Source organism: Anopheles ziemanni, chromosome 2, assembly GCF_943734765.1.
Source record: "Anopheles ziemanni chromosome 2, idAnoZiCoDA_A2_x.2, whole genome shotgun sequence".
Taxonomy (NCBI): Eukaryota; Metazoa; Arthropoda; class Insecta; order Diptera; family Culicidae; genus Anopheles; species Anopheles ziemanni.
Window position 1 is genome coordinate 22,446,126 of NC_080705.1, and position 24,669 is coordinate 22,470,794.

Here is a 24,669-nt window from a genome sequence, read left to right on the forward strand (position 1 = left end):
AGAACACAAACAAATCCAAACGTGCACAAGCATAGCTTGTTCCAAACTCCCGCAAATTAACGGATGAAACCGGCGGGGTACTTCTCGTTTTCGACCATATACACTGATATACAAGAGGTGAAAAATCTACACGATTCCTTTAAAAAACCACTAGGTAATAACCCAGATTAGATAAGTACAGACTTTTCATCCTCTCATTCACTTCATATCTACTCCTCATACAAGTAAGCCATTTTAAAATGTTGTGTTACAAGCTGCATTTTTTGTTTGTTTTTTTTAAACGCGTTTTGGTCGGTCGCTTCACATGCGTGGTAAAACTGTAATCGGCCGGCATGTGACCGTGGGTGTTTTTTTGTTAGAAAAAAAAAAACCGAACAATATTGCTACTTAAAATCGCCACATCAATTCCATCGCCGCCACCACCATCACCATTAGCTGTTTGTTGTTGGTAGACGGGAAGTGTTTCGTAGATGTATTCGTATTTAATCGACGTACTCTTAACGGATTCAATCGCCTCGTACGACGGGGCGTGTACCGTAGTTCAGCGAGGAGCAATGAAAATGGAAAAAAGGTATTTAAATAAAGCACGCAAAACGAGAGGAAACTCAATAACAAGATAGACGAATAGTAGCGCTGTGTACAGCAGGCAGGCAGGCAGGCGTACGTGTAGGCGAATCGTTCGTAAACATATTGTATATTGTGATAAATGTTATTCATTGCTGTTGCAAACATTCAGTGGAGCGAAAAATTATGAACCCGTTAGAGACAGAAAAAAAACGGAAGAAGGAAAAATTCGTCACGAAAGCTGTACGGAGAGGGCAAGAGAGTCGATCTGCGTAACTGTTATTTGCATTTGTTAAACAAAGCGTAAACAAGCGTATTGCAACCAAAACGGATTACTACTCCGGTGAGAAAGGATAGTCATACTTGAACATCCAACCCAGGTTTCGTCAGCACGCAAAGGTAGTGTGGCACACGAAATGATAGCGAATAACTGGAGAATGGTTGACGCAAAATAGTTGATTATACCGACTGATTGCACTAGGAATGGTTTGTTTTAATTTGAGTGCCGTTAAAGAAGGTACGTCCCCAGTGCGTTTTGCTAGGAGCATTACTAACATGCGGCTCAAAAAATTGATGGTTTTACTGACCCGCACCAAGGAATTAAGGGTTCTGCTCAAATTTATGAAAAGCATAGATTTCCCCGATAGTATGGAATTGTGTAAGCTTCAAAGCGTTTGAGAAAATTGTTTCCAGCTTTTTTAGAGTAATATGCTTCTACCAGAACCCGTAGCTATTCGAAACAAAATCATTTTTTATCAACGAACCTGGTAAAAAGTATAAAAGTACAATAATCGATCGAACACATTTTCCTCATTAGATCCTAAAACATTCCACTGCTAACGTTTCGTTTCGTGGTATCGCGTCTACCGATCGAATCCGAGAGGGAAAACACATCGTTACGATATAAATACCACCCGTGGTGTCCCTCTTTTTTGGTATTGAAATGCCTTTTGGAGATCCCGTTTTTTATACACTCCGATGATAAACACGTTCCACGGAAAAATGTTGTTCGTGCTCGTTCCCAATCCTCCGATATATCGAAAAGAAGAAAGAATAGTACTAGTGAGAAGAATTTCATTAAACAAACGCGTTTTTGCTAAGGAGAATCGTAGACAGGATCGTGCGGATGCCTAGTTGAGCTGTTTGTTTTTAGCAAACGAAAAGGAATTGTAGACGCATTGCGAACGGGTGGAAGTAAAACAAGACGAAGCTTTATTGCTAGAGTTATTGCAGGGACGGCAAAGCTATGCTAGATTTAGGATTTCGATGGTGTGTAGTGCACGCAGGTTTAGCGTTGTGTGTTGTCATCACCAAGACGGAGCAGTATGCAAAACAGCCAGAAATGAAGCTGAAATCATTCGTAATAAATAAAATATTGATTGTGTAAAAATGTAACGTGTATTTATTGTAATTGTAAATTGTAAGTAAACATTCGGCTCATTATTTCTATCCTCAAAAAAGAACAAGCTTCGAATTTTATACTGACAGTCTTGCAACGGTTATTTTTGTATTTATTAGATTTGTACTAAACCGAAATGATCTAAATTTTAGACCTTTTTGATATTCGATCGCTTTCGCGAAACCTATCTAAATCAGTCTGACAGCTGTCATTAAGGTTCATGTTTTCTTTCGTTTCCAATTTCATCAAGTTCACAACTGCGTCGTGAGATTTTTCCAAAATAAGTGCTACATATTAGTATTTACGGTTCGCATTTCACACGATTCGATTAACCATGAGTGGGGCCGAACATTCCAACACCGGTGGTGGTGGCCCAGTGGCAACGTCGACCACCATGCTCAACCTGGCCGACAAGCAGAAGTACATCGAGACCTACGACTTCCCGTATTGTGATGAGTCGAGCAAGTACGAGAAGGTGACCAAAATTGGCCAGGGAACATTCGGGTGAGTTGGTTCGATGGTGCTGGGTGTACCGATGGTCGTTCCTTATCGCCAATGATCTATTATTTGCCTTCCCCTCCCTGGGGCTCGTGACTTCCGGCAAACCATCAGCGAGGTGTTCAAGGCAAGGGAGAAAAAATCTACCAAAAAGTTTGTCGCCCTCAAGAAGGTGCTGATGGAAAACGAAAAGGAAGGGGTAAGCATTGGTTTTCACATTTCTGCGCGGGTGGAAGTAATTGAAGAGTTTGTTTTACTACGTTTCCTGCTAGTTCCCGATTACGGCACTCCGTGAAATACGGATCCTGCAGCTGCTGAAGCACGAGAATGTGGTGAACCTGATAGAAATTTGTCGAACAAAGGCCACCGTACACAACCGCTATCGCTCTACGTTCTACCTGGTGTTTGACTTCTGCGAACACGATCTGGCCGGATTGCTGTCGAACATAAACGTAAAGTTTAACCTGGGAGAGATCAAAAAAGTAATGCAACAGCTGCTGAACGGATTGTACTACATTCACAGTAATAAGGTATTTACCGAAATTTTTCTTTACCCGTAAAAAAGAACTGCCAAACATAACCCAACGGTTCATATGCTCTTCCTTTCATCAGATTCTTCATCGCGACATGAAAGCAGCCAACGTACTGATAACCAAAAACGGTGTCCTCAAACTGGCCGACTTTGGTTTGGCGCGTGCGTTTAGCGTATCGAAGAATGGCATCCCGAATCGCTACACAAACCGCGTCGTCACACTCTGGTACCGACCGCCGGAGCTTCTGCTCGGTGACCGGAACTACGGTCCACCGGTGGATATGTGGGGTGCTGGGTGTATTATGGCGGAAATGTGGACACGGTCCCCGATCATGCAGGGTGCCACGGAGCAACAGCAGCTCGTTCTCATCTCGCAGCTGTGCGGTTCCTTCACCAACGATGTCTGGCCGGACGTGGAAAACCTGGAGCTGTACCAAAAGATGGAACTGCCGCCCGGACACAAGCGTAAGGTGCGCGAGCGGCTGCGACCGTACGTCAAGGATCCGCACGGTATCGATCTGCTCGACTATCTGCTGATGCTCGATCCGAAGAAGCGAATCGATGCCGATACCGCCCTCAACCACGACTTCTTCTGGACCGATCCGATGCCGTGCGATCTGAGCAAGATGTTGTCGCAACACACGCAGAGTATGTTCGAGTATCTGACACCGCCTAGACGACCGGGACACATCCGCCACTATCAGCCGCAGATGGTTAACATGCAGGCCAAACCGCAGGACAATAGCTACCAGGATAGAGTATACTAGGGTGGCTCCGTCTTTTCTTTTAATTTTATTTTTTTTTTTGTGGCAACGCTTATTCCGGGACGTTGTACGCATAATCGACTATATAAGACTTAGTGGTACGTTAAGGCCACGCGTTTAATATTTCTCAATACATAAACAGTACAGTACGACAGTATATTTAGCCTATTTGTAATTTCTTTCATTTATTTCGAATACTGTAAACATGAACACGCTCTCACTTCCTGACTAGGATCTCCTTTATTCCGTATCCGGTGCATTAAGATCTTCGGCACTGGCGGCTTCCTCTTTGGCTCGTTGTTCCTCTTCCTGCTCCTTCTGTTCGTCGCTCTTTATGCGGAAAAATTGTTTTAACTTCCCGCTCAGCGAAGTCTTGGCCGTCTCTTTGCCCTTCGCCACGATGCGTTTGGTCGAAATGTTGTGTATTGGGCCGAAGGCGAGCGCCACCACAGTGCACGCGAGGCAGATCACGTTGTACGGCATACTGAAGTCCGGCGTAGGGAGAGTTAGTAGCAGCGATTCGGTGCGAAGTTGTAGGAAATAACCGGACAGTTGAGTTGCATTGAACGACTCCCGGAAGAGGGACGCTTCACGTGGCACGGAAGTGTAGTTCCGTGCGGACGGGAGTTGCAGTGAGATGATCGACGCAGGAATATAATGTCCGTGATTGGCATCGGGCGGGTACTCTTGCCACTTGAGAAAGATGTAATCGAAATCGATCGACAGCTCGACGGTGGCTCGTGCTGGAATTCTCAGCCCTACCTCCAACCCGTAAGGACGCTCCCGTTGGACGCCGGGTGTGTAGTGTAGGAAGGCAGGTTTGATCTTTCCCTCGCCATGGCGGACCGTTAGCGTATGCAGATAGATTGGCACGAACCAGGGAATGTTTTCGAACACAACCAGATCCAGCGGACCCCAGTGGTTGTTGGTGATTTGGGTAACGATTTTACCACGCTCCTGCCCGACGCCCAGGATGAACCGTTTGGCCGAAATCGGTGGTGGGCCCGCCACGATCACAACGTTCGGATCACGTTTATCCATCACCGCCACGTTGAACATTGCCCGGCGACCCTTTGCCATGACGGCCTCGAACTGTTTCACATCGTAACGGTGCAGTTCCGTTCGGGCACCTCCTCGAACGGATTGAATCGTTTCATCGGGCTTTTGGGAAACGTCATAGGTGTTGTCCGTAACATCAACGTATACATTGCTTGTGGTTGCTAGGGCACACGAGCCCTCCATACCCTGTCCGAACAGCTTCCTGATGGACCAATTCGGACCACCAAACAGTCGCAAATCCTGTACGACGTTGACCGTTTGTTTCACTTCTAGCTGGAACTCGCTGCAGGCCGCATTAGCACACAGCTTACGCATGTGGACCCCCAGCGAATGGTAGTTGCTTGCGTACACACTGTCCGGGACGAGCAGCGATACCATACCTTCCCGCGAGCGGCACGGCAACAGCTTGGCCCAGGGCGTAAGATTTTCGGTACATACTATTTCCCGCGGAAGGGCCGCATAGCGTAGAATCGGCTCGGGTTGTCCGGGGAAGTGATGCGTTTGTGGTCGTAGAGAGTAGGCCGGTTGGAACGTGTTGCTTGGATCGATAAAGCTAAGCGATGCACAGAAAAGTCCCGACAGCGTCCCGCAAAGCATCTTCCATCGGTGGTCAATCGATGCGCGGTCGGTGGTAGGATCGAACCAGGCCCATACTTCCGCTCCCGGACCAGCATCCGTTACCGGGTAGCCCCAGCTTTCGTATCGCCACAATCCGTAGGTGAAACTCAGGTGGAGCTCCTGCACACCGAAGTGGTGGAATAGTTCCGCGAGTGGACGAGAAACAAGGTTTGTGTGAAGCACTAGAAAAAGAAAAAATCATTTTAAATCATTGTTTTGCAATTAACAAGTACATTTTATCAATAAAACTTTAACTCACAACTATCATTTTTACCCAACTCCCATCGCGTGGTGAACTGAAAGTAACTGTAAACAAACCTATCCGGGAGTGGTTTGATGAACAACTCTTCGTCGAAGATGTCGGAAAACTGGCTGACGATGCCTTTGCTGCAGGCCAGGACCAGAAAACTGTAAAATGTGAGTTTCCACATTTATATCAAGTGCCGTTTTGGGCGTCGAAACATTGATTATCAACAAAGTTGTCGGCTGATGCATACACTAGTGTTGGCAGAATCGGAATTATGAACATCGAAGATTCGATCCCGTCACTGATCCCAACGCATTGGATCAGATTAGTGAGGAAATGTCATCGGTACGTTATTTTTATACCCCGTCCGTTAATTCTAGCATAAATCATTCCCATGAACATAAATCATCAAATGAATGTAACAAATGATATAACAAATTGTTTGGAGATTCCGACCTCTTAATGGATTTGAGTCGAAAGATTCAAATCCCTGTGGGGATTCCCACCACTAGTATAAACGCCCTTTTTTGTTGACACAACTTAGATGACATTCAGGTTGTCTAGATCAACTTTCAAATTTAGTACAGCAACGGTTTTAAATTTTTGGAATCGAAAACGTGACTAAAATTATTATTTCTGGTTGATTAGGTACGTAAAAAGGTGCGGTAAAAAGTTACGAACACATTTTATCGACGCAATAAAGCAACATTGAATTTTTTTTTTTAATTTTGTAGTCAAATTTTCTGTGGTTATGAGGATTCTATTGTCTAAAAAAAAGCGCTGAGGTTTTAAGAAGTTTAATGGTTTTCTTGCAAAGACAGTCTTGTAAGACAATCAATGCAGCATGGTAGTGAACCAATTGGGATGTTATATTTATCAACGTAAAAATAATGAGACACAAAACCAACCGAACCAACTATTGTTCGACAGGATGAGTTCAGTATTCACCCCAAGAATAGCAATCCTTCTTGAAGGAGACCGTGAAACCCGCTCATTATAACGATATAAAGAAAAGGACTAAACATCGGTGTAAGGCAAAGTCGTATCAAACGTCTTAACTGCATAAACAGGTGCTCCTGAATGTCGCATTCAATCTCTGTCTAACTTTGGCAGACATTTTATCATCCTGCACCTTTATTCAATACTTTACATATACCCCACAGGCAGACCTCATGCCAAGTTCCTAGCTCATTAAATAGCATACGTTGCAAACAGTGGGGTAGAAAATAAATTCATCCTGTCAGGATCATCACTTCATGACGACGTCCCTTCTCTGCAGCGCAAAACTCGGTCGCCCTCTTCGGTCGATGGTTTCCATTTTCGCTTCCAATTATCAAGATAGTCCTTTTCGTCACCGACCGAGTGCATTCACTACCATTCAGACCTGAAGGTGTGGGTACCACAAGTCGGAGCCGGGTAGGAGGGTCTTACTGAAAGCACTGGCATAGAAGTTAGGCGTATGCTCTTCGACCTGGATGAATTGCCTGGGTGGAGATTTCTGAGCGGGGTGTGAGTAATATGTCACCTTTGTCGTACATCATTTCCATACCCAAGAACACCAGACACGCAAGGCGTCGTCACCGTTTTATGTGTGTCCTGAAGGTTACCCTTAGCTCTAAACACCACCACACTCCCCTAGACCCCCGTATGAATTCCATTACGCCTTCTCCCAAAAGACTCGAGTGCCAGCAGTCGTCGTCATCGTCGGTGGAAGGTGTTTATTTTTGTTGATAGTTTCGATCCAAATTCCTCGCCCTACTCTCGTTCGCCAACACTCCCACAGTCATCGTGGGAGTTCCCCTGCGAGTGCGAGCACGTGGCACTCCGGGACGAATCCCCTCGCCGTGTTGTCGCGTGTGTACACTTGTAAACAAAACCCCTAGCCGACAGCGCCTCAACAGCGAGTATGTTCGGGTGTCCTGAAGCGCACGAGTCCTGGATCGGCCACCAGCATGTGGTTCCCGAGTGGTGGCGCCTCGGTTGACGCATGTCCACCAGCGTCGCAGTACGAGCACGAGCTCCCCGAGAGCAATCAGCATTCCCCGAACATCTCCTATGGTGAGCATTTTCTCAGCAGCATGCAACCAGTCTGGTGTCAGCATGTCTACCATTTAGTCCTCGGCTGACTGTCAACCGAACCGGACGTCTTCGTTGTACTAAGCGGAGCGGAGTCCTTAGTAGCCTTTGATGTACTAACAGAAGGAAATAATAAAAAACGACTGGTGGCGAAGGTGTGAGTGTGTGTAGTGTGAGTGGGAAAAGTCGGAGTGGAGTAATTTTGGAGATTCCAGCGCTTCCGTAAATGCAATTTGGTGAGAAGGGATTTTCGTGATTTTCCCTTCCATAGCAGTGCAAACTCACTTTGGTGTAACAGGAGCAAGTACTTTCCTTCGTTGCAGGATTCTTCCTCCCTCTCTTTCCGTCTTGCTCGCACCCAAGCTCGAGCATCTCCGTGGACTGCTGCGATTGTGTCGAATCGGTACGGTTGAAGTTTTCCCCGATGGAGTGAAAATCGTCCGTCCGTGGCGTGACGCGCGAGTGTCGTGTCGATAAATTAGTGTCAAATCAATCAGGCAAAATCGAAGTGAGCTGCGGCGAACGGGACGGTAAGGACGGTGCTCACAAAGTTGCTGGGGCGCTTGCAAGGCAGCCCGCCTCCTTTGTCCGTGTCCCCCGATTCCCCCACCCCCCGGGTCAAACCGGTCTCCCCATCCGATTGTTCCATCGGCTTCTCATTAGCGGGAAAAGCGAGTGAAATTTATTGCAAACGAACGAAGCGCGGGTGCAAAAAGAACGAACAGGAAGGAGTTTTGTTGAAGGACTGTGTTGTGCTCCCACGGCAAGTGCTCGTCGACCAGGGCAAGGACAATAGCAGAAGGAAAACGGGCCAACCGCCTCGTTTGTCGCCGCCGGAACGTGCTGGCGGTGCGTTCGACCGCGGCCCTGAAGGACGAACTGGTTAGTTCGGTTCGTTTGCCGACTACGGGCGAGTTTTTCGAGTACCGTCGATGGGCAACCGAGGTTGAAAACAAGACGCACGGGCGAGACTAACAAAAAAGTGAACGCGAAAAAAAACAACCAACGACCGGTAAGAAGACTATTTATTCCTAGAATTTTTTATTCCACTTTAAAGTGGTCTCTTTTCCGATGAAAATGTTCCCAACCCAACGACGGCCCGATGAGGGAAACCTCTGGACTTGGGCGATCGAGCTCGAACTATGCTGGTGGAAATTTCGTTGAAAGCACCGTTCCGTTTCCGTGGCTCGAGAATGCTTTTTATTGCCACCCCCTCGGCTCCTCTCCTCCCTTTGCGCACCCTTTGCCTTGGGAGAAAATTCCTTTCCAACCCATCGCTCCCCTTCCGGAGTCGAAGGATTCATCGATGTCCTTGTGTTGGGGCACACAATCGTTCGACAATTGGCGTTCCTGCAGGAAGAAAAGGTGTACCGTGGCCAGCTCGAGCCCGCTCCCGCCGCCGAGCCTGAGTTTCCCGGAGAAACCCGTCGTTTGTGCGGCGTTTTGCATACAAAGCAAAAATCCCGCTGGCGGAACCGCTTTCCGGGGCAGGCAAGCAATAAATAGATATCGGTGGAGACAGATTGGATATTGAAGGACATACCGGGAAATGTTGTCCTCTACCGCACGGTCGGGTTTTTCATCCTCCCCCCCTTCTTCCCGTCTGGCGGTGGGGGTTCCGTTCTTTTGACTTTGTGCGAGGTTTTCCATTTCCTTTTCGTTGAAACCATGGGCAACATGGTAGAAAGGATGCCTGACGGTGGTGCGAAGGACAAGAAACGCCGCAGGAGAGGAAAGGCCCCCTCCCCTCGTAGTATTACAATTTGCTGGTGAGGTTTCTTTTTTTTTGTCCCACTGTTTCCTTTTTCCCGCTCGTGCCGCGTCTGCCGAAAACTGTCGAAATGGAAATCGGAATTTGATTTGCGATGCAAATAACACGATGATGAGCGTACGGTGATGAGTGGTTCGACCCTCCTCCCAGCATAGCTACATTTATGCTCGACTTAGCGCCCCAGCTTCCTTCGTCCTCCCGCGCCCCGTTCCCGCCCTACCCACCCCTTCATTCAGCTCCATCCCATGTACCCGTATAAATAACCAACGATGAGGAGCGAACGAACAAAGACAATAGACAAGACAACAGCAGATAGAACCAACATAAACAAAAAAACAAACCGAATCAAAGACAGGGAGAGTCCAACGAAGGGGAGGGGGAGTGAGCGGGAGCAGAAAGTTCCAAGGGATCTTCTCCCTCTTAACAAACGTCATCAAATGTCGTCGTCGTTGTCGTAAGTTGTCAGTTGCAAGGACCCTCTCGAGTGGAATCGACCACATTCCTGGCACCCGCATCCCTTCCCTTGCCATCGTCCGGCCTTGGCACGGTTGGAATGTCCGGATTCCGGAATCCATTTGGATCGTTTATGGCAAATGGTAATGGAATGAAGTGATTGGCCAACCAAACCAACTAATACACACCCAGCGCGGTTCCCGGTACAGTGGTGGCATGGTTTTGGTTGCGACAGTCATGTTCAATGGGTTAAATTATGTTTCGCCGATCGAAAAGAAGATGATGAAATTTAATTACGTGAATATTTAGTATTGTGGATATTTTAAAACTGTTTTTCTTTTCAATCCCTTCTTAAAAATTTACTGACTCGTTCGACATTCAATATACAGAAACTAAATTATCTCGTCTCATAAAAACACAGTTTCCATATTTCTTGCGATTGCCTTGCGATCTTACACAAAAAGTGATGCCCTTCTACAATTTAGGCTGTTATTTGAATTAATTTTCCTGTTTTAAAGAAATTAAGTGGCTGTAAGTTAAGCTTTACTGGTAACTTTTCCTCTGCAGAATCCAAAATATCTTTGTTTATCAGATATACTAAACAAATTCGTATTTGAGAAATTGATTTTGCATAGCATTTGGGGCTAGTTAATGTATAAAAGAGAACTATCGAAAATGAGCATAAACTATTATTTAACCGTTTTAAATAATACTTTGGTTATTACATGGATGGATGAAGAGATCGAGTAAATCTTCAACTAAAAAAAAAGTCATTTGAAATTCGTAAGATCCAGGTGGTAAAATTAGGTTAAATAAGGTAGGTGTCGTCGTTACCGGTCACGCACTGTAAATTCCAATGTCATCGTTCTACGCCCTTACGATTATATTTTATGTTGCTTATTCTGATCCACTTCTGCTGCCGGCCGCATAAGCCCCCCCCCCCTCTCCCACCATCGAGCCGGGTTGCGCCCTGTCTAGGCTCAAGTGCCTCTTCGCGCTTTTGTGGCTTTCCATTTCGCCCACCTTAAGGGCCTCCCGGCGAGGGGTGGCCCCCGGAGGGGTGGCACTTGATTTGATCCCTTAACTTTCACCGGGCCATCCTACGCGCCCTAGAGGCACTGGCCAGTTTTTACCTATTACGTCGTAAAAACGGCTCGTAGGCTCCCTGTGTTGCTGTCTTCAGCCATCGAACGGCCGAGGTTGTGTGGGTGTGGGGGGATGAATGTAGTTGACTGCCGAAAAAGCTGTCGTCCTCGGATGTACGCCAAAGTTCGCGCCGTTCCGCTCCCACGGCGCTGGTTTTAATCCTCGAGAACCCGGATCCGGGGGATTGGAAAGATGGTCGCGCTGTGGGTGAGCTGGCGGGGCTGGCTTGATGAAAAATTTCCCTTCGCCAACGCAGCGCACAAGAGTGACCCCATCATTAGGGATTGTGCCCTCGGGAATGCCGGGACGAACGCAAACGATTACATAAATCACGGAGGCCAGTCGCGCAAATCATTATGCAGCGAGCGCGGACGGTCCAATTCCTGCATTTTCCCTACCATTTCTGGCCCCCCAACCGGGTGAGGGCAGGACACTCGGCCGGTCCATCTCCGGGGGGAATATCGATTCCACTGCCCCAGCCCCCGTCCGCCTCTTGCACTGGAATGCGAGGAATTTAGATGAGACGGGAGAGATGATAAATTGTGAAAATTCCATACTGTCGCTCCGGGTACGAATGTTTCTTTGCCGGCCGCAGAAAGGAAGCGCACTTCCCGAGTGGCCAGTGTAGGAGGGTGGCGGGAAGGTGCATCAAGGCGGGTGGCATCGTTTGTGCACAAAATGTGACCGCACAAACCGCACGAAACCCGCTCCACGCCCGATTTCCCGGGCAAGGCTAGGCGACCAAAAAGACGCACGGAAAAAAACGGGTGGAGAAACGAAAACAAACCGGAAAAACGCGACGGAAGGAAAAAGGAACCTTCCCTTGCGATGGCATTCCCCGACCCGCGCGTGGTCGAATGTATTTCGGTATTTTGGAATTTGGAATTCGAAATTCCCGCCCCCCCCCCACCGGAGCTCCAATTTTTCCACCACACTTTTTTCCCCCCATCCACGTTCCAACTCCAATGTATGGCGAGTGAGTGCAAAGTTTTCCATCCGTGGCTGTATATTTTCTACGGCAAACCTCGGCTCGCACCCGGCTGGAGGAAAAAGTTCCACAAGTGTCAGAGTGTTGGTGGTTTGTGCCTGATTTTTCCGACACTCGCCCGCGGGGATTTTATTGTTCAAAATCGAACGGAATGCTCTCATCTCCCCTTCCCTTTCGGCAAAACGGGGATTTGCCCGACCACCCCGACCACCCGGTGGTGAAAATTTTGCTACCGACAATGGAATTTCAGATTTTCACTCCCTAGCGACCGCTTGGGGAGGAGTGTTTAGGGTGGAGTTGGAAGGGGGGGGCCCTCCGGTTATGCTAGCCTTTTCCATACGCGACGTCCAACATGTGTATTCGAACACACCCACAAACACACACATAGACACATATGAAAATCGTTCCAATCGGCGGACCGAACGTTCCCCGTTCGACGAATTTAATGAAGGGAAATAAATGGCTCCAAGAATGGCTGCAAGAAGGACGAGATTAACAGTTGAATTGGCCCCGTCGTCTCGGCGCTCAAGTGAGACCAATTTCGAGCACCCTTTACCCAACACATTCACACAGGAACACACGATCGGATCACGTAAGCTCTGCGCTGGTGACGCCCGACGTGACAAATAATCGATCCTCGAGTTGGTCGTGGCCGCCGCAAGGGCACTTTCCTTTTTCCTTTGCCGTTACGTTGGCGTTTCTTTCGGTTTGTTTGTTGATGTGCTGTGGTGCTTTGCAGGAAAGTCTGCTGCCCGACCACCAGAAAGCAGGTTGGAAAAGCGTTGGTCGGGGGGTTTTTATCGGATATTATTTTTCCAATCTTATCGTCTCGCGTGCAGCAGCCAAACGTTGTCGGTGCCAGCTGTAACACTTTCCTTTCCTTCGGGTAGTGCGGTTAAAGTCTTTCCCACCAGTCCGGGGTCGCTTTCCCCGGTTTCTTCCTGTTTTTTCTCCCCACAACTCGGAACCGAAATGTGGAATTGTTTTATTGTTTGCCTTTGATATTGCTGCCAACTGTTACCTGTAACCCCGGGGCGCTGGTGTGAAGTTATACGTCCGGGGTAGTGTCGGTACGACGTGTTTCATCTCGTCCTTGTCACCCTTGGGGAGGAGGTCGGTTGTCGGTATTTTCTTGTTTTTTTTCCCCCCCCCGCTCCCCCCCCTGCTCGTTGTTGTGTGCTTTAAGCTGATCCAAACCGGCGTTCGATGTTCGTCCCCGAAGAGGTGATGTTTTAGCAACCTCCATTAGAAACAACCGATGTCGACCGAGTCGTACGGGTTCGGCAAAAAACAAGTAACAATTTCCACTTCGTTTTCAACTCCCTCTCTCACTCTCCCTTCGCCCGCTTCCTTGGAAGGAAAATGTAAGCGAGAGTCCTGTTCGCAGCAAAAGGGACAGATAAGAAGGGGCGTTAAAAGGGGGTGTAGGAAAGTGTATTACTGCGTTCCAGGAAGTGGAAACGCTGTACGAAGGAAGAGTAAACATGCACCCCCGTACCCTGAAACCCCGAAGCTGCTTTACTCTTCCCCTTTTCCGGCAACTGAAGCCCCTACAACGGCCCGTGTCCTGATGATCCTCGCCCGGGAGGAAAAATAGGATCATCATAGAACGCCCGGGACTGGGGGGGTGGGGTGAAACACTCGGGAATGTGAAAATTTGATTGAAACTTTTCCTTTGTGTGTACACACCGCTCCCCCATCGCATTGCCGGTAACAAGGATTCCATCATTTCCTTCGCGTTTCCTTAGCACCGGCGTGGAGTATAAAAATACGTCGTTCGATTTTTCGGAACCACATCATCCTTAACTAGACTCGACGTCATAATCATCATCACCATCGTCATCATCATTATCATCATCGCCGCCATCATCACCGTCGCCTTCGGGGCCCTCCCCTCCACTCGGTTTCGAAACTTTCGGAGCAAAACTTGCCGAACGGTATATATTGACCGCCGTCAAAGTACGGCCGGCGGGCTTTTCCGGGCGGGACCGAAAAAGTTTTTCCACCGAACCACCAGTTTCGTTGCGTCACTCGTGCTCCCCTCTTTCCCCGTTTCCTTCCCGGCAAAGCCTCCGGTTCCAAGACTCGGTGCTATTAGCATCGATAGCCGGGAAATTCCTGGCTGCTCGCGCGAACCGACACCGTCGCTCGGGTTCGGGGGGCCCGGATAAGCCGAAAAGGTAAAATGTCATTATCGCCAATCCTTGAGGTTTATTGGAAGAGGTGGGTACTGGCTGCGGCGACCGGCCCTGTCAGTGCCAGCGAGGGAGCGAGAAATAAAGGCTAGGAAATGTTGTGGTTAACTAACTAAAGTGGTTTCTAACTCCGGCCTCTCGCTCCTAGCGTCAAGTGTTTGGCACTTTTCAGCGGTTTTCCCCGACGGTACAACAACAACAACAACACAACGTCGGTACTCGGAGTGTCTGTTCGCCGCCAGGGCTTTGCTCGCACCATGAAGTAGCGTACTTTACACCTTTTTTTCCACCCCCGAGCTTTTCCCCACGCCCAAAAGTTGGAACGCACTTTTTCTCCATGGAAACCACCCGGGCTCGATTTCGTGGTTCAATGGTTTTCCGGTGGAATGTCGGTGGCCCAACAATGGCCACCGGTGAGCGGAGGCTTAGGTTTTGCTCGAGAGAGTGGGCAGGAAAAGGGGACAAAAGTTGGTCGGAAAAGTTGTCTAGGATCGAGGAGGAAGGAGAACAAAAATCACACAAAAATCGGGAAAATGTTTGATGCCAATATTTTACCCGAAAAGAGAGTAAAGTGACGGTTGGTTGAAGGAAGGGTCGGAGGAGCGCTTTATGCTGAAAGCGCGAAAAATTTGAACCATCTAAAACACAACATTTTCCTCCCCGGCGGGGCTTAGTTTCGGAACCGACGAAAAAGTCCGTATCTTAGGATCGACGATGATTAGAAAAGTTTGTTGGATTTATGTTGGATGTTTGGAACAATATATTATTTTAATTAAATTGATTTTCATTACCTTGATTAACTGGTACTAAATTGTACTAAATGAAAAAAGAGGATATATTTTAATACATTTAAACCACATTGGTACAGCTTTTGTTATTTAGTGGATTGGATTAAACATCGAGAAAAAGGGTTCAAAATGAGATCAATACCATTTTCCATTCAGTTAAAAATATCTTTTTCTTTGGCGTTTCGAAGACGACAACTCCTCGCGGAAATTTTTCCCAAAACTTTTCATCTGCAGGTAAATAAATTGCTTACAACGAGAGGAATTCCTCCAGGAAAAAGAATCCATACGCCTTGCATCGAAACACTTTCCGGAACGATATCTGCCAATCACAAATATAAACACACACACACACACACACTCATGAACACACTTCCTAAGGTACCCATTTTCCTCCACAATATCACCCCACTTTCAATGGGCACCAGGAAATGGGAAATTTTGGGCGAAACACATTGCCGGAAATGTGGGCGAATGTTGTTTTTTTATTTCACGTAGTTTTTTCTTTCCCGTTTCGCTCGTTCACCGACAAATTGGCAAAACACTGATGGGACACTTAGGTGACGTCTGTTTTTTTTTGTCTCCATTGGCCTTCCACCCACCTTGGGCGCATTCATTTTTCCGCTCCTCGCTGAATGTTCCGGCGTTATCGTCGTCGTCGTCGTCGTGGAAATTTGTTTGCCATTCGTAAGGAGTTGGTTTTCCGTGCTCGAATTGCTATTGCTTTTCGTTTTTATGGGATCTTTTTTTCCTCCCCTTCCCGTATGAAAATGAACCCTGCCCCCGTACCGATTGCTACCAGCGATGGAAGAAAAAAAAATCCCGCCAATTGAACCTAGGTGTGCGTTTTATTTTCCCGCCTCCTTCCCCCTCCCCCCTCAATTGGTGCTGCGAATGATGATGGCTCTTTTGGTGTAAGGGAGAGAAGAATTAAATAAGCGACTCGATGACGCTTCAGAAGTCGTGGGTGGTTGGTGGGAGGAAAAGGGAGAGTACGGAAGCGATTGAGAACTTGTTCATTTCCCCGTAAAATTTCTCGCGCAAGTATTTCGAGTGTTTCGTGCGACGTTTTATCCGATTTCCACCCGGGAACGAGACCGGTATTGCGTCGTCGATGCAGTCGTCGGAAAAGTCAATTGGCAATGTTTATTTAGTGCTGCGAATCGAACGTCGGTTGCGTTTTTCACGCGCCCCGGTACCTTCCTCCAACCGTTGTCCACCGTCTATTATCATCCCCATCACCAGCACCAGCATCATCCTCATCGGAAAAATTGGTAGGATGGTGTCGTTGGCAACGGTGGAAAATCGACCCAAATCCCACTTCCCAGCCAGAAGGGAAAAAGGGGGGGAGTAAAAGTTAAATAAAATTCTCACCAAATGACGGTTTCGCTTCGCTAACACTGTCACCCGCAATCCGAACGCACGCCGTAAGTTTGGCATATTTCCTCCCAACCCCATATGCCCGGATATCGCTCCCCCGTTTTTCCCAACTCCAAACAACCCGGAACCAGGCAGAGATCGTTACCAATTACCGTTTAGCGTTTCCCGGAATGGCTTCGGTACATATTTTATCAGCCAAACCGAACGCGCTTTCCCCGTTGCTCCAAATTGGAACAAACACGTGCCAGGGCCCCGGGAAAACTATAGTTTCGCCCGCACTCCAACACCCGATGCGCCCGGTGTTGGTGTGCTGATCCGCACCCGCCGACCCGAGTTGATGATTCTGTTGACCTTGACGAAGATTATCAGCGTGCGAAAATGGCGCCACTTCAGCTGTGGAGCTGCCCCACCCGGTTTCCACGGCTGAAGTTAATTGATGTTCCTGCGGAGTGACGTTCGGAGCGGGGGAAACCGGACTGAAACCTGCTCATCGGTCACACCTGGTACATCCTCCGGCCAGCCGTGCCAGAACACGGGCTTGGGATGGTTTCGGGTTTTGGCCGAACTTCGGTGGAGCGAGATTGATTGGGGCAAAAGTTCGGTAGGTTATCGATACGGTTGGGCGATAAATTTATTGCCTCCGGTGATTTATGTGACGTCGTTGGGTGGGGACGGTGGTGGGTGAAAATCTCGGTGCGAGCGTCGGGGGCAGTGGGAAATGTCGTTAGCAAATATGATGTACATGCCCATTAATTTCAACTAATGGTCTCGTTTTTTAGACAACATTTATTCGAACGGAAGGAACGTGCTCGTGGAATTCATTGTTATCCCATTTTTTCTCGGCTACAAATAGATTGCACAGATAATTAAAGGAGGTATAATTTAAAAAAAAAAACTATATAAATTGACAATAGGAAAATATAAATCATGTAAAATAAATTGATATTGGTATCAACAATTGTCTATCAGCTTCCTTCCACAAAATATTTTACAAAATAATCCATTAGAAACCAATTGGATTTAGATTGGTTTCAACTGTTGACTGACATGTTATCAAACTCAACATCTTTCACCCATCGACGTTATTCTTTTCCGATGAAAGCACCCATTGTAAGCATTTTCCAAAGCCACTCGGACACGACGATGCGCCCGTCTCCGTTGGCTTTACAGTGCATTATTAATTTGATTGCTATCCAATCATCTTTACGATCCTTTGTGGTATGATTGAAGCTTCGGAAAGCCGGACTAGTTCGAAGTTCCGAGGATGCATCCGAGCTGGATGAACGCTAGATAATAGCTTTTCCGTACGGTATAAATAATGAATTAAGGCAAGTAAGCATAATCCATGGCACGGCCGGGGCGGGAGGCGGAGTGCAGCTTAACACCAAAGGGATCCACTGGCGAACATACCGGGAGGCAATCGATCCGGTTCGAATCGACCAACTGCACATGTGCTTGGCTGGTTTTTGTTGGTGTGAGTTGCTGCCTCTTTTTTATCTAATTCCGTTCGGAAGATATTTACGACCGGGGAAAACTAATCGTGTGAACGAAAAACAATTTTGTCTTCAATTTGCTTTTTTTGCTGTAGGAAACCAAAAATAATACGTTTGGAGAAAAAAACTGTGGGAATGAACATAATCCCCATTTTAACCGATTCTGCTAAGATATTTATTTTCGAAATTTTTAGAAAATTTACCACACACAAAAAAAGCAAGTTGATCAAAATGTGACGCCTTTCCGAACCGTTTACCTTATTACGAGCTACGGTTGGGGCAGAATTTGCGGAAACTTCTCCAATAAAAGCCCATTTTTCCCGAAGCAACTCTCTAATCCAGCGTCGCCCGGACAAACGCTTCTCGAAAAGCAGGTTCGGGCGCAAAAATAAAAATCCGCTTGAAGGCAGCGGCGAGCCGATCTTTGCGAAGGTGCTGCCGAAAGCAGGCTCGGAAAAATACTTACCCAACACCCAAAAGCACCAGAATTCAACACTCCAAGCGCTCGGACATAAGGCCGGAGTGTTTCGGAGACACGGTGCAGATTAAAGCCGCCTTTCCGGGAAACACTGGTGTAATTTAATCACTCAGCCCGGTCCGGGGAACTGCTGCCCACGTGTCACCGGACAGATTAAAACGTGGTATGTCGATTCGATGGGCACCCCGCCCGCTCCGACGCGAACGGAAAAGCTGTCGCTTCAGGGCGAATTGATGAAAATTGATTTCTTCCTTCCGCACCCACTCCGACGGTGTTCGTCGGTGCCGTCGAGGTCAAAAGGACGTCCGGTTCGGTTCGGTGCACCCGGTACCGGGGGTCCATGGGCCCAACCAAGCGCCAACCTCATTGTCTTCTAGAGCGAGAGACACCTCAAGCCCGGGAAAGCTGTCCACCCGAACGGTAATGATAGAAAATGGGCAGACAACGATGACAGACGCATTCCATGCCTAATGGACAGATTGATTCGGGGACACGGCCCCGAAACAAACGGCCCGAGAAAAATCCCATCGTCGGCATCGAGCATGGCAACACAAACGAAAATCGCCATTCCCAGGGAAAAGACAATTTCAAGGAACCGAACGAACTGAAACAAAGCTAAACAGGAGTTTTGAAACAAAGCTCAGGACGAGATGGTCGAGTGATTTTTGTCCAGTGTGGCGCTTTTCCGGCGCAGGAAGGGAGGGGCTTTCTATTCCTTCAAGAAACCCAACGCGCCGAGAAATGGAAAGTCGTCGTCGGTGGAAATAGAAAATGCCGGGGAAAAACAATTTCACGTCGGCACACGACGTGCACGCGTTTGATGATTCATTTCACGATTTGCTGCCCCTGTTTAAAATGCCCATCACACTCCGTGCGGGGCTGGCAAGCTGTTTTTATTTATGTTTCACTCAGACTGGGTTTGTATCCGTGTGTGTGCGTGTGCTTGCGTGCGGTATAGAACTAAACGAAAAATAAATCTTCTTATCGGTGAAAACCGCGCAACCGGCACTGGCGGAGCTACGCAAGAGCAACTCTGACGGAAAAGCCCCTTTGTGTTTCGTTGTGTTATTTTCCAACCACCGTATTTTCATCACGCAAAAAAGAAATAGAATACAAGATGGTGGCCTAAGCACACATCTTCCGGGTTTGTTTAAAATTCTTCCACCCAACTCACGTCCGCGGGCGAAGGTATCGGTAGCACATGTCGATAGACATTCCCAGGATAATTTACTCTCCCTCCCAACCCTCCTTCTGGCGCACAAATCCAGTCCATTTCGCGGGGGACCGTTTTTGGTACACACACCACCCCATCGATACACACACGTTTATTACTTTACCTTCCTTCAACTCAATTAAAGTACCCCCGAAAACGACCGTCGATAAATACCTTCACACGCCATTTGCCAACGACGGCCCCAACCCTCCCAATTTACTTGCCTTCCCCCCGGCCCCTCCCCTCCCACCCAGTGGGTGTCCGTTTTCCGGCCGGGATTGGTTTGTTTTCAATTTCGATTAATTAAAACGAATCCCGTCCATATTCCGACTTCCCGCTTTCTGTTTTGCCGCGAGCCTTTCGAGCAAGCTAAAGTCGAGTGGAAAATTTATTCTTCTCACAAGCCGTTTACCGAACGGCAAGGGAAAGGAGGTGGCCAAGGACGTGTTCAAAGCCAGCGTCGTCCATATTGCGGCCATAGATTTCATCCCCGAAGCCGTACACACGGGAAGGCCCCGGAAAAAGCCCCGCCCGGCAGCATGTTTGTTCCTTCCTTCACTTCCTCTTCGGCTTCTTGCGGACGGGGGTTTGTTTGTTTGTTTACGGAAGAAGTAAAACTCATTTAACTGCGAGCGCGAGCAAGCTGCTTGCCCGATGTCCTTTTTTTTCGCCCATCCGCACATACAGCGGTTTTCTCAATCCTTGTCTAGCGGTGTTCACTCTCTCCCTCTCTCTCTCGCCCGCTTATCCTTCCCGTGACGTGCCAGACGGGTGAAGTACTGTTTTCATTTACCACCTCCGAGTTTCGGAGCCGGCGATTCGGATGCCGTTTTCCTGCCGGAGCTCGTAAGTCAACGCGGCGGGCTCGTTGCCAGCTGCTGGCAGCTGCTCGGGTCCTTTCGGGGGAGGGTTTTTAGTATTCCGTAACTGCAGCGCCCCCGGGTGTTATCACGATCCGGAAGCACCGCCAATAAACGACCGTCCTTTGGGGATTAGGATTCCGGCCCGGGCGAGAAGCGCCGGCCGAAAGGGAACCGATTGAGCGACCGTCTTGGGAATTGTGCCTTCTTGGCTCTGCCTTCCGCTCCAACAACAAACGGCAGCAGCAGCAGAAGGGAACATTGAGCTAATAATCTTCAATCGCCTTGCCACGGTTCGGCCATTTTGTGTTTGTTTACGTTTGACCGTTTGTTTATTTTTCCCTTTGTGTGTCCCGTTATCACCACCGGGGACCGTTTCGTTCCGTTGCCATTTTCTTCCCATTGTAACGACCTTCCAGTGGTCGTACTTCCGTGGATTACCAGTGCCAACCCTCTCTCCCCTCTCCCATCTTCCATTCCATCGACCGTTGCTATGATCGCCTGACGGAGGTTGTTTTCTTTGGAATCCGATCCTCGAGGGCCAGCGAGGAAAATGGATAAACAATCGATCCTGACGCTTGGAAAATCCGGACCCCGAGAATCGGAAATGACGCGGTCCGATTGAGCTTGAAAAAGGGAGTATATTACAAAACAAAGAAAGAAAAAAAAACATCCCGAGAACCGACATTTTCGGCAGGGTGTGATGGTTAATGTAAAATGCCTTCAATTGCCCAATTCGCTGACCCTTTTCGAGGGAAGCGATATAATTATCCCTTTCTTCTTTCGTTTTTTTTTTGTTGAGGTTCAGTTTGTACACTCATATTTATCCTTTTTTTTTGGGTTTTTATTTTGTTCTCTTCGTTGTAACAAAGGATCGTTGGAAGCAACATTTTCCTGGACGGTCCCGTTGTTGCTGACCATTGTTTGCTTTACTGGAGCCGTTTCTGCGTTTGGTTTTCCACCCCAAACATCCACCATAATTTCCTCGGCGGGGAGAGGAAGGAGAAAAAGCAAGGCAAGCTACCGGCATAGATGAGCGTAATTAAATCCCGGAAATGAAAAATATTGAAAGCGGAAACCGGACCGGGCTGGGTTGGCTTACAGGACGTTGGGCGTTCGTTTTGCATTCGGTTTTATTTTCAGATTTTCCCCTGGATCAATTATGATCACGTTTCACTTTCGCTGTTTTTTTTTTTTTGTTCTGCCTTGACCACAGTTCCTGCCAACCAGGATCGACTTACTGGTTTTTCTGGCCAATTCCCATTTGAAAGGCTGATGGTTTTTGCGTGGAATCTGTCCGCACTTTTCTTACCCTTGTCAACAGATGAAACGCAGCTTTTCATCTGCAATGCTCCATAGTTAAATTATTCTAGCGATAGGGAGGGGAAAGGATGGATTTTTCTTTGCCATTTTTGAATGTTCTCTTCCTCCTTATGTTTCTCGATTGGATGAACATTAATAACAAAATTTTCAAGAAACCAATATCGGTCTGAACCGTCCCCAGTCAAAGATGAAAATCGTCAGCACCGTCTGCGACAGCGAGTGACAAAAATGGAACGAAGCGTATTCTAAACTCAACCAAGCAAAGGGATAAATATGAATTTATTCCCCCAAATGGTGCATCCTTCGCAAAAAAGATACAAACTATATTTAAGGAGAATAAAAAAGAAGCACCAGAACACTGGAGCAGAATTATACCATTGTGTTGTGCTGGGAAAACGGAAAACAAAACAAACCGAGCGTTTTCTCGTTTGTACAGGAGCTTATCCTGGCATTAAAAAATAATAAGCAATTTCCATTCCTTAGGGAGCGCCCCCGAACACGAAAAAGACACCGACCCGGTCCGGTTCGGTTCCGGTGAAAAAACATCCGGAATTGGAAAACTTAAATAACCACCGGGCCAGGGCAAACATATCGATTTCGGCTCGTAGCGAAATGGCGATTTGTTTCGGGTTTTATGTTTGACCACCACGTGCCTCGTGCCTTTCGACGGCGAGCGAGAGTTTCCACCCCCGTTGTTTGAAAATTTTATTATTGCACTTTCATGTTGTAGCGTTTGTTTAACCTTTTCGATCGACCTCGGTTCGGCACTCGGTAATGGTCAAACAATTGCAGCTCAGCTAAAAAGCAGCACCATAAAAGCAACCTCCACCACCGTGTGGAGTGTTGAGTTTGAGTGTGGTGTGCAAAGTTTTATTATAATCACGTACCGGAAGGCCACGACGGGACGGGGACGGGGTTTTGTGAAAGTGCATTTCTTATGCACCTCGTTTGTTGTCCACGAGATCACGAGTTTTCCATTGTCGTCCAATGCACTTTGGTGCTTACGCTGAAATAAGTGGGGGCAGAAAAACGCTACCGGAGCGCGGTGTGGCAAAACATGGGACAATTATGCAATTTTTCACCATTTTCTTTATAGCGCCCATTACCCATTCGGGCCATTCGTGGCGAAATCCGGCGCAAAACCCCTCCCCCTGCGGGGGCTTTGTTACCCGCTCGGTGTGCTTTTATGGCAATTTATTTACGAATGATAAATGATATTCGTGTTAGTGTTTTAATGTACGGTGGGTTGTTTGGGTTTTTTTTTACCGTCGCCATTTCCACGCTTTTCATATTCCCGGTGGCCAATTTGGTGTGCGATTCCCTGGACGACGACCGAGCAAGGGCACGAGTTGTTGATTCGGGATGTTTCATTTGGTGAATTGTTTGCTTGGCTCTTGCTGCCGATGCGAGAAAAAAATGGGTCCAACGCACGCATGGTTCTTTCGGAGGCTTACCCCGCTCAGCCTCAACTCCAATTAAGCGATCCACCGGCTCGAGCCGGGTGAGGTGAAAGTAACGTTCCTGCCGTTGCCGAAGGTGGATGGAAAAAATTAATAATAATCACATCGCCGAAGGAGCGCGCCCAGGTGAGGGGGGTTTTGGGTTCGGAAAACCCGGGCTTGATGAAGCGAGCGCACAGTCGACCTTTTACGCTGATTACTAGGCACGCGATGTATTTTTTTTCGGGGGTTTTCCATCATCCCTTCCTCGCTGTTTGTTCTTTCACTCTGCATATTTGACGGACCGATGGGGGAACATTTTTCTCGTTCTGCAATTCATTTAAGTGTGCTCCTTCTGACCCGGGTCCGCTTGAGCCGCTCCGGGTTCGGGCTCAATTAAAAATAATTGTTACAACATGCGCACACATACACAACCGTCCCCTTTTACATGTTTCTTTCTCCTTGTTTGGCGAACCGAATGTAAGTGCCGCTTTTAATTTCATTGCGCCCGACAAATTCATTTGATGGACTCGCGTTCCGACATTGTCCGTCCGGGGGTCCCTCCGTTGCTGAAAAGAAGGATTGTTTGATTGAGGAAATATTACGCTTCCGGTTTCGTGCTTCCGTTCCCCCCCTTGGTGCACGGGACGGGAGCTTTCGGTTCGCCAATTCCAACCCACGCGCACACGGCGACGGAAGTGTTAATTTCCGCTCGTTAGCAACCATTACTGTCCTCGGTGAGCTGCGGGTCGTTTTTGGGCGCCCGATGTTATGCGCACCATGGCTTTTGATACACCGGACGCATCGGTTTGGGGCCGCAGCCGATGAGGGGAATGCGGCGAAACTCACAACTCCGATGATAATGAATGGCTTTTAATCACCGGATCCGTACGTTGACAGAGTGAGTGAATGTGAGCTTGCTTGAAAAGGTAGGTAAATCAGGCTCGAGGAAGGCCTTTTCGGAGCCCGACCGGGAAAATCATCGGCCATCGGTTCCACCGTCGCCGGGTAAATTCGCACAAATGGCGGCACGCACCAGTGGATAAATGTATTTCCATAACCAAACAGACAGAACGATGGTCCGGACTAAACGTGGGCGAGCGCCGATGACAAACTCCGTTGGTGGGGGGTAAAATTTAATGAATTTTCATTTCGGAAGCAAACGGTACATGATGCCCGCAACAGGTTCTTGAGGCTCGGTTCGGGCAAGCGGTCCACGAGCGTGGCGTTCCGTCCCATTGTGTTTCGGCGCAAGAACCTCATTCAGAAGATGCCACCGAGCCCTTCACGGGGGGGTGGAAAATGGGTGGTGGAAGGGCTGCTGCAGGAAACATATATAATTCGCTGAATGGATTTGATAATTGAATTGACCGTACCGTAACGCAATT

The 24,669-nt window shown here is 48.0% G+C and overlaps 2 protein-coding genes across 2 annotated transcripts; one reads left to right on the plus strand and one right to left on the minus strand.

The window, feature by feature from the left end:
• The first annotated feature begins 2,248 nt into the window (after positions 1 to 2,248).
• Positions 2,249 to 3,891, plus strand: LOC131284575 (cyclin-dependent kinase 9). The gene is made up of 4 exons (XM_058313441.1): positions 2,249 to 2,467; positions 2,576 to 2,660; positions 2,734 to 2,991; positions 3,074 to 3,891. Exons 1-4 carry the CDS (start codon positions 2,298 to 2,300, stop codon positions 3,758 to 3,760), a joined length of 1,200 nt encoding a protein of 399 aa, XP_058169424.1. The 5' UTR covers positions 2,249 to 2,297; the 3' UTR covers positions 3,761 to 3,891.
• An 88-nt stretch (positions 3,892 to 3,979) lies between these two features.
• On the minus strand, positions 3,980 to 5,876 carry LOC131290016 (GPI transamidase component PIG-T). The gene is made up of 2 exons (XM_058319397.1): positions 5,694 to 5,876; positions 3,980 to 5,616 (listed from the first exon to the last, which is right to left on the minus strand). Exons 1-2 carry the CDS (start codon positions 5,863 to 5,865, stop codon positions 3,998 to 4,000), a joined length of 1,791 nt encoding a protein of 596 aa, XP_058175380.1. The 5' UTR covers positions 5,866 to 5,876; the 3' UTR covers positions 3,980 to 3,997.
• Positions 5,877 to 24,669: the final 18,793 nt, after the last annotated feature.

What these genes read in the sequence shown, in the direction of transcription:
- LOC131284575 (XM_058313441.1), top strand. Translation starts at nt 2,298, where the DNA reads ATGAGTGGGGCCGAACATTCCAACACCGGTGGTGGTGGCCCAGTGGCA. An exon ending in ATTGGCCAGGGAACATTCGG is followed by an intron (nt 2,468 to 2,575) that starts GTGAGTTGGTTC and finishes GCAAACCATCAG; the next exon opens with CGAGGTGTTCAAGGCAAGGG. An exon ending in TGGAAAACGAAAAGGAAGGG is followed by an intron (nt 2,661 to 2,733) that starts GTAAGCATTGGT and finishes GTTTCCTGCTAG; the next exon opens with TTCCCGATTACGGCACTCCG.
- LOC131290016 (XM_058319397.1), bottom strand. Translation starts at nt 5,865, where the DNA reads ATGTGGAAACTCACATTTTACAGTTTTCTGGTCCTGGCCTGCAGCAAA. An exon ending in GTTGGGTAAAAATGATAGTT is followed by an intron (nt 5,617 to 5,693) that starts GTGAGTTAAAGT and finishes TTCTTTTTCTAG; the next exon opens with TGCTTCACACAAACCTTGTT.